Source organism: Arachis duranensis, chromosome 8 (assembly GCF_000817695.3).
Source record: "Arachis duranensis cultivar V14167 chromosome 8, aradu.V14167.gnm2.J7QH, whole genome shotgun sequence".
Classification (NCBI taxonomy): Eukaryota; Viridiplantae; Streptophyta; class Magnoliopsida; order Fabales; family Fabaceae; genus Arachis; species Arachis duranensis.
In genome coordinates this window covers 2373657-2386526 of record NC_029779.3, presented here as the reverse complement: position 1 = coordinate 2386526, position 12870 = coordinate 2373657, and the positions used below count along the sequence as shown (strand labels likewise).

Below are 12870 nucleotides of genomic sequence, written 5' to 3'. Positions count from 1 at the left end.
AAAGTATGGACTATTATATATTGCTGGAAAGCTCTGGATGTCTACTTTCCAACACCGTTGAGAGCGCGCCATTTGGAGTTCTGTAGCTCCAAAAAATCCATTTTGAGTGCAGGGAGGTCAGATTCCAACAGCATCAGCAGTCCTTTTGTCAGCCCTTTTCAGAGTTTGGCTCAAGTCCCTCAATTTCAGCCAGAAATTACCTGAAATCATAGAAAAACATACAAACTCATAGTAAAGTCCAGAAATGTGAATTTAACATAAAAACTAATGAAAACATCCCTAAAAATAGCTTGAATTTACTAAAAACTACCTAAAAACAATGCCAAAAAGCGTATAAATTATCCGCTCATCAATAACCATCATCAAATAGCTATCAATAATGATTTAATGGTAAGAGATTGGTATAGAATTTTATTCAATGATTCACTTTTCTTTACCGATTACATGTTGGCCAAAATTTAATAAAATTACTAACTCTCTAAACTTTTTCTTTAAAAGAATACGCAATATATTTACGTCTCTGGAAACATCCAGCATTATTGTCCTTGTTCTGTTACGTTGAAGTAATCAATTAGTATGAGTGAAGTATACCACAAATATAAAATTATTTTGTAATATTATTTATAGGTGACTATTTGTATTAAAATGATTTTACGTGTAAATGATATTTAAAAATTATTAGATAATTTAATATATTTTAATAAATTATTTAATATAATATGTGTTAATATCTTAATTATTATTTTTGTATAAAGATATTTTTATGTAGATAATCATCTTATACATAAGTCAAATTATAAGATAAATATTTTTATAAAAATATTTTTATGTAAAAATAATATTATAAAATATTAAATAATTTAACATGATTGATTAAATATAATTGATTAAATTATTTAATAGTTCAAAATATAATTTTTACGAAAACATCTATATAAAAGTAGCACCAAATTATAGCGCGGTAGTAATTTTTTTTGTGTCAGTCGATGGTCCTTAGAGCTGTATATGATTATGGTTAATCTAAAAATTAAATTTATTTTTGATATAATCAAAAATTTAATTTAAGTTAATTAACTAAATTGATTTGAGGAGTGTTAGGATCACTTCAGGTTGGAAATTAGGGTGTGGTTAGGAGACGAGGGTTTTTTATTTTTTAATTCATAAACCAAAACACATCGTACTGTAGGATTTTTTTTTTAGAAAATAAATAAAAAAACTATTATTTTTATTCACAAAAATTTTAAACGTTAATAAATTTATTTGTGAAAAAAAGAAAATTATAGTTATACTCGTAAAAAAGAGTTTCATACAATAAAATTATTCACATACTAAAAAATTATCTAAAAACTCTAAATTATCATTTTTCTAATCCTAATTTTAATATCTTTCTTTTAAATCTCAATATTTTTTTATTTTTTGTTAAGAATTTCTTCACTTTTATTGTCAAGACTACTACCATCACCGTTGTCACTAATTATCAGTCTCACCTTCTTCTTCCTTTATTGTCACAATAACACCACCACCATTACCACCACCAAAGTTATGTTATGCTTGATGCAGAGTGAGAATATTCTTGAGTCTATGACATCTGAATTCTTACATAACTTCACTCGGCGTCCCACTTTATTATGAGTTTCTCTCTCGCTACTGACGCACCCAAGTTTCTTTCTCTCTCCCGTCCCGTTCTCTCTCTCTGTGAAATACTCAAACAACGACCACTTTTTTCTCTGACTTCACTACACTCTCTTTTTGCAATTTCGAGTTTGTGTTCTATCTCTACTGTTGCTCTGTAATCTCTCTCCGGCGTGACTGTAATATCTGTACTCATAGTCATCACTACTACTTCTAAGATCGACGATGGAACAGTGGTGATGATTGCGGTTTCTCAAGAGATGGTGGATTTGGATTTTGACATGGCTGGTTTTGAAAAATCCTAACCCTTTAGCTCACGATTTGAAAAAGAAGATGATTGCAGAACAAGATGAAGAAGAAGAAGAAAAAGCTAAGGTCAAGTGAAATAGGTGCTGCTTTGCCATTGCCATGCTCGATCATCGTTGTCGTTGTTGTGACAGTGGAGAAGGAGGAAGGTGAGGCTGACGGTTGGTGGCGACAGCGGCGGTGATGTTAGTGAAGGAGGTGGTGAAATCCATGAAAAGAAGATTTGGAAGAGAAGTATTGAGATTAGGGTTAGCAAAAGGGTAATTTGAAATTTTTAGGTGATTTTTTAGTTTTGGTTAATTTTGTCATACGAAACCTATCTTTCCTGAGTACAACTATAATTTCTTTTCTTTCGTCGGTAGAAATGGTAATTTACTCAAAAATAAATAAAGCACATTTATCATAACTGAACCGGTAATTAATTCGGTCATACGATCGAATCACTGGTTCAATCAATGGGTCATTGGTTCACTTGATTATCAAAAATTAAAATGCATGTCTTCACAAACATTTTAATAACAATCAAATATCAATTCTTAGACATAACTAATATTACAAAAGTAGATAATAAACTAGTCACTAGTACAAAATACCTTCTCAATTTAAATGAACAAGAAAAATAAATCAATAAATTGATGATTAACAAACTCATCTCATCGATAATTTTCAACAACAAATTCAATTATGATCATTTTCAGCAATAAAAAAATTTAGCTAAGTGATTATTTCATTAAGACAACAATAAATTTAAGGTTCAGTGATGATAATTAGTAACAAATTCAACTTAGTGATGATTTTTAGTAACAAAAAAAAACAATTAAGTGATTATTCAACGATACAGCAACAAATTTAAGGTTCAATTAGTAACAAATTCAACTCAATGATAATTTTTTACAACAAAAAAAATCAATTAAGTGATCATTCAGCAAGATAGCAACAAATTCAAAGTTCAATTAATAAAAAATTCAATTCAATGATGATTTTCGAAAACAAATAAATTTAGGCTAAGTGATTATTTCAGCAAGACAACAACAATTATAACATTTGAAATCATCAAAGCATGGCTTATGATCCAAAGTCCAAACTCTCAAAATGGAGCACCATCTAAATCCATCCAAAACATTTGTAAGATATGTAACATTCTACTATACAGAATTTTACGCCTAGGATGTAAATTAAAGGTGGTGAGGCGCCACAATCTCTAAAACAAAATACATAAATAGATATATACAAATAATAGTTTAACGAGGAGTCTTGAAAGAAAAGTTAAACAAAACACCAACAGAAAAGCGCATCACTCTCAATCGGGTCAACACAAAAAAATAGATAAGATTCTTGTTCAAGTGGTGGTAGCGATTTTCGAAAGAAGATTGTCCATTATGAAAGAAAATTGAATGCTCTTGAAATGATTTGAATCCAAACATAGTATTCTGTTGTCATCCTGTGCCTAAAAGAGGAGGTCCATAGAAGGATATATGGCAGTTACAGATAAAAGAGCAACAGGTGAGAGACAATATGATCAAATGACTATCTTTGGAGGTAGGGGATGATAGAAGAATTTGATTTTAGGAGGATAATTGGCTACCATGTGGTATATTGAAGATCGTCTTTTCAAGATTTTTTTTGGTCTTAAACCAAAGCAGATCGGTAATAGAAGATTGTGGGTTCTGGGATAGAGTAGAGTGGATATGAAATTTTTAATAGAGAAGATAATTATTTCAATAGGAGTTGAATTTAGTTAACCAACTCCATAGAGTCCTTCACTCAGTCAAATTAACAAATAAGAGAGAGGACTCCCTACTGTAAAAATTTGATAAATTAGGTGTTTATCCTACTAACTTTTTGTGTAGGTTTTGCAATCTAAATTAATACTGAAAGATATTACAAGTTACAGTTTTACTAGTTCTATTTGGAGGGGTTTGGTACCACCACGAGTTGATTATTCACCTAATTTGTGTTAGTGGACAGGGTCAATACTAAGAAGAGATTAAATAGATTTAGCGTTATTAATCAAAATGATAGTATTTGTGTTCTATGTAAAAAGGATAATGAGAATGATTATTACTTATTTATTGGTTGTGAATTTACTTGGCAGGTATGATATGCTTGGTTGTTTGCTTATGATAAACCATGGTCTATTTCAGGAACAATTAAGCAACATTTTAAAAATTGGACATTTGTACTTGTAAGAAAAGAAGAAGTTAACATGTGGTTGATTGATTTTTTTCCCTATCATTTGTACTTGTAAGCAACATTTTATTTACTTGTTTAGTACTCTTTGCATTGTTGTTCCACTTGATTGCGTTGAATTTTTTGTTTAAAAATTTTTTTTTAAATTTATAGAATGTGGTACTTATAAATTAAATTAAATTAATATCTGGCATGGTAAAAAATAAATATGAATTTATTTTAGTTTAATTTTTTTTTAAAAATAATGTCTTTTTAAAAATAATTTATAATTTTTTTATATTTAAATAATTAAATTTGAGATAAATAGATAAAAATTTTAGACGCTAAAATTTAATAATTTAAAAATAATTATATATAATTAATTTGAAAAGATTATTTTAAAATTTTAAAATTTTTTAGTAGCTATTTTAAAATTTTTAAAAATTATTCAAAATTATTTTATACTTTATCTTAAATATTGATCTGTTTGTATCGAAACACATATACATTTAACTACTATTCGTATAAATTAACATTTCACATCAACAATTATCATTAATGATTAATAAAAAATTTTATTATCTAACAAAAATAAAAACTAAAAAATATTTTATATATTTTAAAAGTTAAAAAACTAAAATATCTAATTATAAAAACTTTAGGATGAATTCGAATAATTGCTCTGTAATTTTTTATAGACCCTTATAAGTAAATGCTTATTTTGAAACGGTTCCAGTTTCCAAATACCTTTTTTCAGTTTTCTCGGCTTCCTTCTCTCTTTGTATTCTCTACTCAACTCAATACTCTTCTCTCTTTCTCTTTCTCTCTTTCAGGGTATAATTTCCGCGCCGGCGATATCAAGCCGTAAAGTCTCATCGTCGATTTCTATCATACTTGCTTCTTCCGCTTATTCTGCCCCCGAAAACTCAATAGGTTTTATCTTCCTCTCTCGCTCTCTCTATTTGCTTGATTTTGCCATTAGCATATACTATCAGATTAAATTAAACTTAATTGCTGCATTATTTTGGTGTGTGTTGACATTTGAGCTTCAAATTTTGAAACTGATCTTTGTTTTATTTGCTATAGGTTCGCCCTTTATATTCTAAACTCAATCGTTACTCACTTGTTTAGACAGAACACCCAAAAACGAATCGCGATTTTCTATCTCATCAATAATATATGAAAGCATTGTATTCAATTTATTTGATTTGATTGTGGTTTCAAACTCGCATTGGACTAGTGAGGGAACTGGCTTTCCCCGCGTTTCTTCCGTAAGAAGCTAAGCATAATCAAATCATCAAAATTTTGTAGTGACCCTAATTTTGTTCATAATTTCCATTTCAGGTATACTAACAAAATGATAGGATCGTTTATTACCCGGGCACTTGTGTATGTCCTAACCTCTTACTGTGTATTATATTTTTGGTTTTTGTCATAATCTTTTAATTTTGAGGATAAGAGTTCCATTTATGTGCTTGCAGAATGGCTTTTGGCTATGCCTACCCAGCCTATGAATGCTATAAAGCAGTTGAGAAGAATAAACCAGAAATTGAGCAACTTCGCTTTTGGTGCCAATATTGGTATAATATTGATTTTTCATTTGACCGAAGCTTACCTGGTGGTGAATACCAATACCAACTTTCTTTTCTCCCTTGTGATGCAGGATTTTGGTCGCTCTTTTGACAGTTTTTGAGAGAATTGGTGATACTTTTATATCATGGTACAACATACATCCACTGCTTTCAGTTGAACAAATAAGGAAACTGTTTTGCTTTCGTATTTTGTTCTTGTCTTTAGAGTGTTCTTCTTGTAGGGTCCCAATGTACAGTGAAGCTAAGTTGGCGTTTTTCATATACCTGTGGTACCCTAAAACAAAGGTATAACATTATTCACTGTTGTAAATCTGATATTACTTTGTTCTTTGCTTTCAAGTTAGATTGACCTGTAACGCTATACTATATGACTTTTACGTGTGTTAGGGGACAACATATGTATATGATTCCTTCTTTAGACCATATGTTGCAAAGCATGAGTCAGAAATCGATCGCAACTTGTCAGAACTAAAGACAAGGGCTGGAGATGTAGCAGTTTTGTATTGGCAAAGAGCTGCTAGTTACGGCCAGACTAGAATAGTTGACATTTTGCAGTATGTTGCTGCGCAATCAACGCCAGCACCTCCTCCTGCTCAGGTAGCTGATGTCTATGTATTGCTTTGAATACTGTTTTTTTTTTTTTTACGGGAATGTGACTTAACTGTAAGGTCACTACTCCATTTGATGTTGGCATATTGATCAATTAGCTTTCTTTGTTAGCAAATATTTGATTGGTCATCAATACGTATTTTGTTTTCATGCTTCTTTACTGCATAAATTGCCATCTTCAAGGGTTTCAATCTTCTGCTTTATTCTGAAAAACTGTCTCTTCAAATCATAGCAACGACCAGGTGCAAGGGTCCGTCAAACTGCACCAGCTAATCATCAACCAGCTGCTGCAACAGAAATACAGGCTGAGGATCCTCCTTCTCCTACTTCCCGATCATCTTTAAGTCAGCAACAGAAGGAAGTAGCAGAGATGAGTTCTTCACAAGTGCCTAAAGCCGTTTTATCTGCAGCAGGCATAAGTACCCAGAATCCTACGCCCCAGTTGATCAACCAATCAGCAGCACCTGCAGAGACAGAGCCAATGCAGATTAATGCAGCAAATGAAAGTGAGAACCCCTCTACAGAAGAGACAGTAATGGAAGAAAGCATTAGGGTTACACGTGGCAGATTAAGAAAAAATCGATCAACTGCAATGCCTTAAGTCAGTAAAATTTCAATTGTCAGGGTTGGTGGACAAAGATTGGCGTCAACTTCTTGTAAAAAACTCTGTAAAAAGGCATACTTAGATTAAAATTTCATTTCTTGCTTTATTTTTCATTTTGTTTTGGCATGAAAGACTTGGTAACTTGATGCCACTTCATATGAACTCAGATTCCCAATCCCAAGGAATATTGCATCAGCTGCTTTGAATAGTTGACCTTATCCTTAAGAGGGGGAATATGTTAACACTTACATGGAAGGCACATTTGATGAAGGATAATTTGTCCCATGGCAGTTTGACATTTTTTAATAGATGTATTTCACCTTAGATAGCTGAATGTGTGGGGTGGAAATACTTGAGAGTAGATGACGCCCAAAAGAATATCGGGGAAGAACATAGATTCATATTTTAATTGTTTGATTGTACAGATATGATACTTTGATTGACTGATTGACATTAACATGGGAAGTCAATCTTAACCACACAAGGTTGGTTGTTCTCTCTCTCCCTCTCTCTCTTTATATATATATATATATACAACAATTTTGATATGTTTTAAAATTAACCTTAACATTACTAATAGCACAAATTCGCAACATTGTTGTGCCCAAGCATGACAATTTTAAGATGTTAAAGGGCCTTTATTGCAGCTAGGGTTTTGGTTGAGTGGCAATATATGATGTCTCTTGATATGCTGTATCCAGATTCGGACTTGGTAATGGCAAAGTGGTTGATCGGACTCTTAAATGTGTCTGTGTAAATGATAAAAAAAGCACATTTATTTACCATTTCTTTCTATTATAAAACAACGAGAGCCAGTAATAGGAAAACATTTATAGAATACCAGGTTTGCATACTAAGTTACTTTGTCGTGAATATCAATATTCGAGCGTGTTATCAGTTTCAATAATCATTAACTACCTCGAATATAATACCGCAAATATATAAGAACTCGCTATATGAATTGAATAATTTGGCACAGCAGCTTTCGCCGCATGAATTTGTCTTCTTACTTGACTGAAAACAAAAATATGAAACACACAATACATCACTTGCAGTTGCATAGTAGTAAAATAGATATTTAACGTGAAAAATGTCACATAACTAAGTCTTGCATAGAATTTCACTATTGGATAGAAAGGTCACCCAGATCCTGGGCCGCAAAAAATACCTCATCAATAGTGGAATTTGATAATTTCCACGAGTTAACTCATTTCTGCTCCATGCCCAAAAACAAAAAACATTTCTACTCAATACATGTCGGATGCAATACTCTACCTACCAATTTGGTCTTGCTTTCATGCACAAAGGGTGTTATTTCCATACATCAACATCATTAGTATAGCTTCTGCAAAAATATCTAATATCCAAAACCGGAGTTGGTTTATACTTTATGGCTAAACTCTGCCACATCTATGCAAAAAATCAACCAAACAGCTTATCTCTTCGATTTGCATACTTATACTGCCAAGGCAACAGCTGAGAAAGGGAGGGAGTAACAAAAAAGGCCTAACATTTACAGTTTAAATTGCTAGCCATTGCCGTTTGTGTCATCTCAAAAGTTAGCAGCAGCTTGTATTTACATATTGATGATTGCTTCTGTTAGAAGTTATTGTTAACCCACAAATCTGTTAGGGTCACTCCAGCATCTGATTCAAACCAATAGTCATCATCCATCTGCAAATAAATCAATAGATTAATCACTATGGTCTTATTTTATTTTATTTTTCTAGGTTTTGGTTTTCAATATTCAAAGTAACAAGTTATTCATACTTTAAATTCCATAGGAGTAATTTCGTGGATTCCAAATGCCTCTGAGCCTGGGGATGTTAAAACCTCACAAGGATTTTTTAGATCAGCCTCCCTTTCTGATAATATCATGTCCCTCATTTTGCAGTGATTACCATTCCATGATGGATCTATTAGCTTCACCTGCTCGATAGTATCACCCTTACACTTAAGGCCTTTCTTGCTTCAAGCATTAAAATGAGAAAACATCAGTTAAAAGACCGTATTAAAAAACAAAAATCTAAGAATAAAACCAACAAGGTGCATGGAACACATAAATAAGCACATAAAGAGAACTTCAATAAAGTGGAAGCAACTTTTGGGAGCAATGTTACAGAACACAATACCTCAATAGGTATATATATATTGGTCCAGTTGCACTTCTAACAGTCATTTTGTAATGCCAGAAACCTAACTCCTGCATATTTGTGAATTAGCCATTTATTATTCCAATAAACTTTAATATCATAAAATCTATCGGTAGAACCCACCTCAGGATCGGGAACCTCGACAACACTAACTTTCGGAGCCTTGATTGCAATAAGCTCTTGGTTCTATACAAATAGTTAATAAGTGTAAGCACTTGTAATATATAAACAAAGTTTGATAATTTTTTATGTTTAAGGAAAGGAAATTGACCTGGAAGCATGGAAGGTTAAGAATATCTTCATTTGTCAAGAAAAGGTACCTAATAATCAAGCAAGATCACATTCAGGTAAGAAAAACAATAACAAATTCGCAACTTAATATAACACAGACATCAGAAAGTATATACCTTTGAGAATTTTCATTTTCCTCCAGGTTTTTTATTAGCTCTTGCTTTTGCCTGAGAATTTAGAATGATAGATGTTTAAATAACAGAAAGGTTAATCATCAGAATAAACAATGATATTAGTCGAAAACCTTATACAATCATCAAGTGCAGATTCTTCAGCATACAGACTTTCAACTTCAGTCTGCAATTAAACAAATCAATGTCATAGAGTTCCCCGAGTAATTTGCATACAAGTTAATCAACAAATAAAAATGATCAAACAACCTTAAGTCTTTTGAGTTGATAATTCAGTTCTTGGGGTCCATGTCCATTACATCCCCTGTTCACAAGGCAAGTTAGGAATAATCATGTCATATATTCATGATAAGCAACAACAAAGTAGCAAACAAAAGAATAGATGTTTACTTCCACCGTATATGATTCTTTGAAGTCTTCTCTATCAATCCTATTCCTTCGAGAACATTTGTAATATCATAAATTCTTCGTTTTTGAACCTGCCCATAGAAAAAAATATTAGGGTAGCATGCATCAATATATTTTGCTAGGGAAATTAGAGGGAGGAAAAATCATTGTGTGAACCTCCAAGGTCTCAGCAGTTTTATTTAAATCCAAGGTACCATAGTCAGCCGCTTCAATCAAGTAGACAAATTTCTTGGTTAACAACCCTGCCATTACAAGAAAGCACCACATTAATGAATAAATCTCTTCAAAATATCATCATTGACATTTAGCATTACAGATGGAAGAATAATTGATTATGGACATACCTAAGGAACTGTCATAACGACAGTTGTTAACTGCAGCCAAATGAGGAGCTTCTGGTATGAAAATTTAACCCCCACATAATTTATTCAAAGAAAGTAAAAATAACAATGTGAAAAAGCGAACAAAAAATTAACTCAGAGTTTTAAAAGAAAAAAAATAAGATTGAGAAAGTTGTTACCAGTAGCATTAGGTTCGTGAGTGGCATGTTTTGTATATCTGGAAAGTTTTGACTTGGTGGTTTGATTCTCTGCCCTAATGGGAGGCTGAGTTTGATTGTAGAAAGTAGGAGGTAGTTGACGATGATTACTTGTGTGATTGTGATTATGATTATTGAAGTTGAAACTATTGATTGCACATGTTTGAGTCAACTGCTATATATACATAGGTAGTTCAAGTGTGAGCAAGTGGACATTCTACAAAATAAATTAATAAATAAATTAATGATAGTTAGTATTTAAAACTTATAAGCAAGCTCAGCTAATTATATTATCCATCACCATCACTTCCCTCGTAATAAAGTGTTCAAGCGGAATCCCCTCAAGCGTAAATTGCAGAATTAACATAACATAACATAACAATTAAGCAACAATTAAGCGTGATAATATTGAGTATTAATTAGTTTTTGATTGTAAAAGAAAAAGAAATGGAATATAAACAAGAAAGAACTCACGGGTGGGTTAGGGAGTATGGAATGGGAAAAGGATTGAGAAAGAGAATGAGAATGTGGATGGAATCGATGCTTTAATTGGGATTTTTTATCCTTCCCCAAAGTTGACATCACTGGTCAGTGTTGCGCCTGGTGTTATGTGTTTCTGTTAGAGAGAGAGAAAGAAAGAAAGAAAGAAGCGGTGACTGAGTGAAAGAGTGACTTCAGTTCGAATGATCACGCCACCCGCCTTTTGTTCTCTCTCTCTCTGTATATTTGGGCTTCGCCTCCATTCATACTCTTGGCCTTTTATACTGCTCTTTTTTTTTTATGTTTCCGCCACAACATACCAAACAAAAGTATGTCATCCTGACCCCAAAAAAAAAAGTATGACCTATTGGCTATTAGAATATACTTCCTAAGTGGACAGTTAGCTCTTGGTTGGGATTTGGATATCTCATGTAAAAAGTTTTTCTATCTATTAATTATGTTTGGATATAACCATATAAAAGTACTTTTTTATTTATTTATTACTTAAAAAATATTTTTTTTTAAGAAAAAAAGATCTTTTAAAAAAATATGTAAATTATAACTTTTAAAAAAAGATATTTTTCTGATTTTTCTAGTACTTTTATTTTTACTATACAAAATTTACCAAATACGCTACAAAATAAAAAAAATCTTTTTTTTTATTAAAAAAAATTTTTATTAAAATAATAACGTCCAAACAAGCACTTAGTATGTCTTTTCAAGTCAGGAATACAATAAGAACAGAAGCAGGATTCGCAATTCTTCGACATAATTAATATAATCGAAATCAAGTCAACCATGTTTTAGTTTCAACTAGCCTTCAAGGATTCCAAAGAAAAGAGGGGTTACTGGGAGGGTAGAAACGGAAATCTGCGACAGGCACGAAGCTGAAGGGGAAGAGTGGTTTCAACCCACGGCATTGCAACAGCCTACTAACGACACCAGCAACGACATTATCAACATAGGGAGAAGGGACCGCGGAGGGGACGCCGAGGGACTTATTGCTTGGCGGAAGGTTAGGCGGCAGAGGAACAGCAGCGGCCATAGGACGACTGTGACATCAGGAGCTCCATGGCGGAGCCAAGTGCACCATCAGGAGCTTCAGCGAGACATGTCTTTGGCGCGGAGCGGCTGCGGTAGAACCCAAGTGGAAAAGCTGCGAATTCGGGCTGGTGACATCACTGAGGAGGACCAATTAAGGCATCAGCTTCATGCATCAAGTCCCCGGAATTCTGTTAGAAGTTTCGATGACAATGGGAGAGTGCTGAGAGATTGACTTCGAGAAAGAAGAGTTGAGGTTCGATTAGGGTCGGACATTAGGGAGTTGGGTCGTTGGGTAAATTCGGGTTCTGGTTGTTAGGTCGGGTTAGTTCTCTGGCCCAAGACCAAGTCCAAAAAAAAAAGAATATACTTCCTGAGTAGTTCATATATACTTGCTGATTCAAAAATATTTATGCCCTGCAATCACAGGGAACACCAATGTTAATGTTAATGTCATTTTTTTGTTGAATTGTTGGAGAAAATATAAGCATAGTTGTTCAGTTTCTTGCACTCTTAGTTCTAAGAATTGGACTATTTTTCTTTGAGTGGTTATTTACTTGGTCCTAAATATAATGCTGCATAGTCAAGCACTCATGCCCCACAAAATAGGCCTCAGATTTAGAATTAAAGGATCACATATTATAATTTAAAATACTATAGTATTGTATTTTTGGTAGAGATAAGGAGTAATCTACAAACCAACAAAATATACTCTATACGACTATAACATTACAAACACAACTATAATTAAAAGTGATAAAACTGAATTAGAATTTACATCAAAACTATAGTGAAAATATAGTTTCTCTGCTACTATGCATATTTCTCATCATTAACTGGAAATAATTTTGCTATATTTACCAATGAGTTAGACTAGAATGACATGTAGTTATGGTTCTAAAGCAAAAGAATGTAA

General features: G+C 32.6%; 2 protein-coding genes across 3 annotated transcripts; one reads left to right on the top strand and one right to left on the bottom strand.

The window, feature by feature from the left end:
• The first annotated feature begins 4859 nt into the window (after positions 1-4859).
• Positions 4860-7236, top strand: LOC107460165 (putative HVA22-like protein g). Its single transcript, XM_016078494.3, has 7 exons — positions 4860-5040; positions 5452-5496; positions 5589-5687; positions 5771-5827; positions 5921-5984; positions 6087-6296; positions 6541-7236. The coding sequence occupies exons 2-7, from the start codon at positions 5465-5467 to the stop codon at positions 6907-6909; spliced, it is 831 nt and encodes a 276-aa protein (XP_015933980.1). The 5' UTR covers positions 4860-5040; positions 5452-5464; the 3' UTR covers positions 6910-7236.
• Positions 7237-7911: 675 nt separating this feature from the next.
• On the bottom strand, positions 7912-11124 carry LOC107460182 (transcription factor E2FC). 2 transcript variants are annotated; one of them, XM_052252598.1, is made up of 13 exons: positions 10908-11124; positions 10416-10608; positions 10240-10290; positions 10052-10137; positions 9878-9966; positions 9737-9791; positions 9601-9653; positions 9473-9523; positions 9337-9385; positions 9189-9251; positions 9045-9115; positions 8683-8881; positions 7912-8586 (listed from the first exon to the last, which is right to left on the bottom strand). In XM_052252598.1, the coding sequence occupies exons 1-13, from the start codon at positions 11013-11015 to the stop codon at positions 8512-8514; spliced, it is 1143 nt and encodes a 380-aa protein (XP_052108558.1). In that variant the 5' UTR covers positions 11016-11124; the 3' UTR covers positions 7912-8511. The 2 variants fall into 2 exon arrangements, with proteins under 2 accessions (XP_052108558.1, XP_052108559.1); XM_052252599.1 differs by having other exon boundaries at positions 10416-10605.
• Between the last annotated feature and the right edge of the window lie 1746 nt (positions 11125-12870).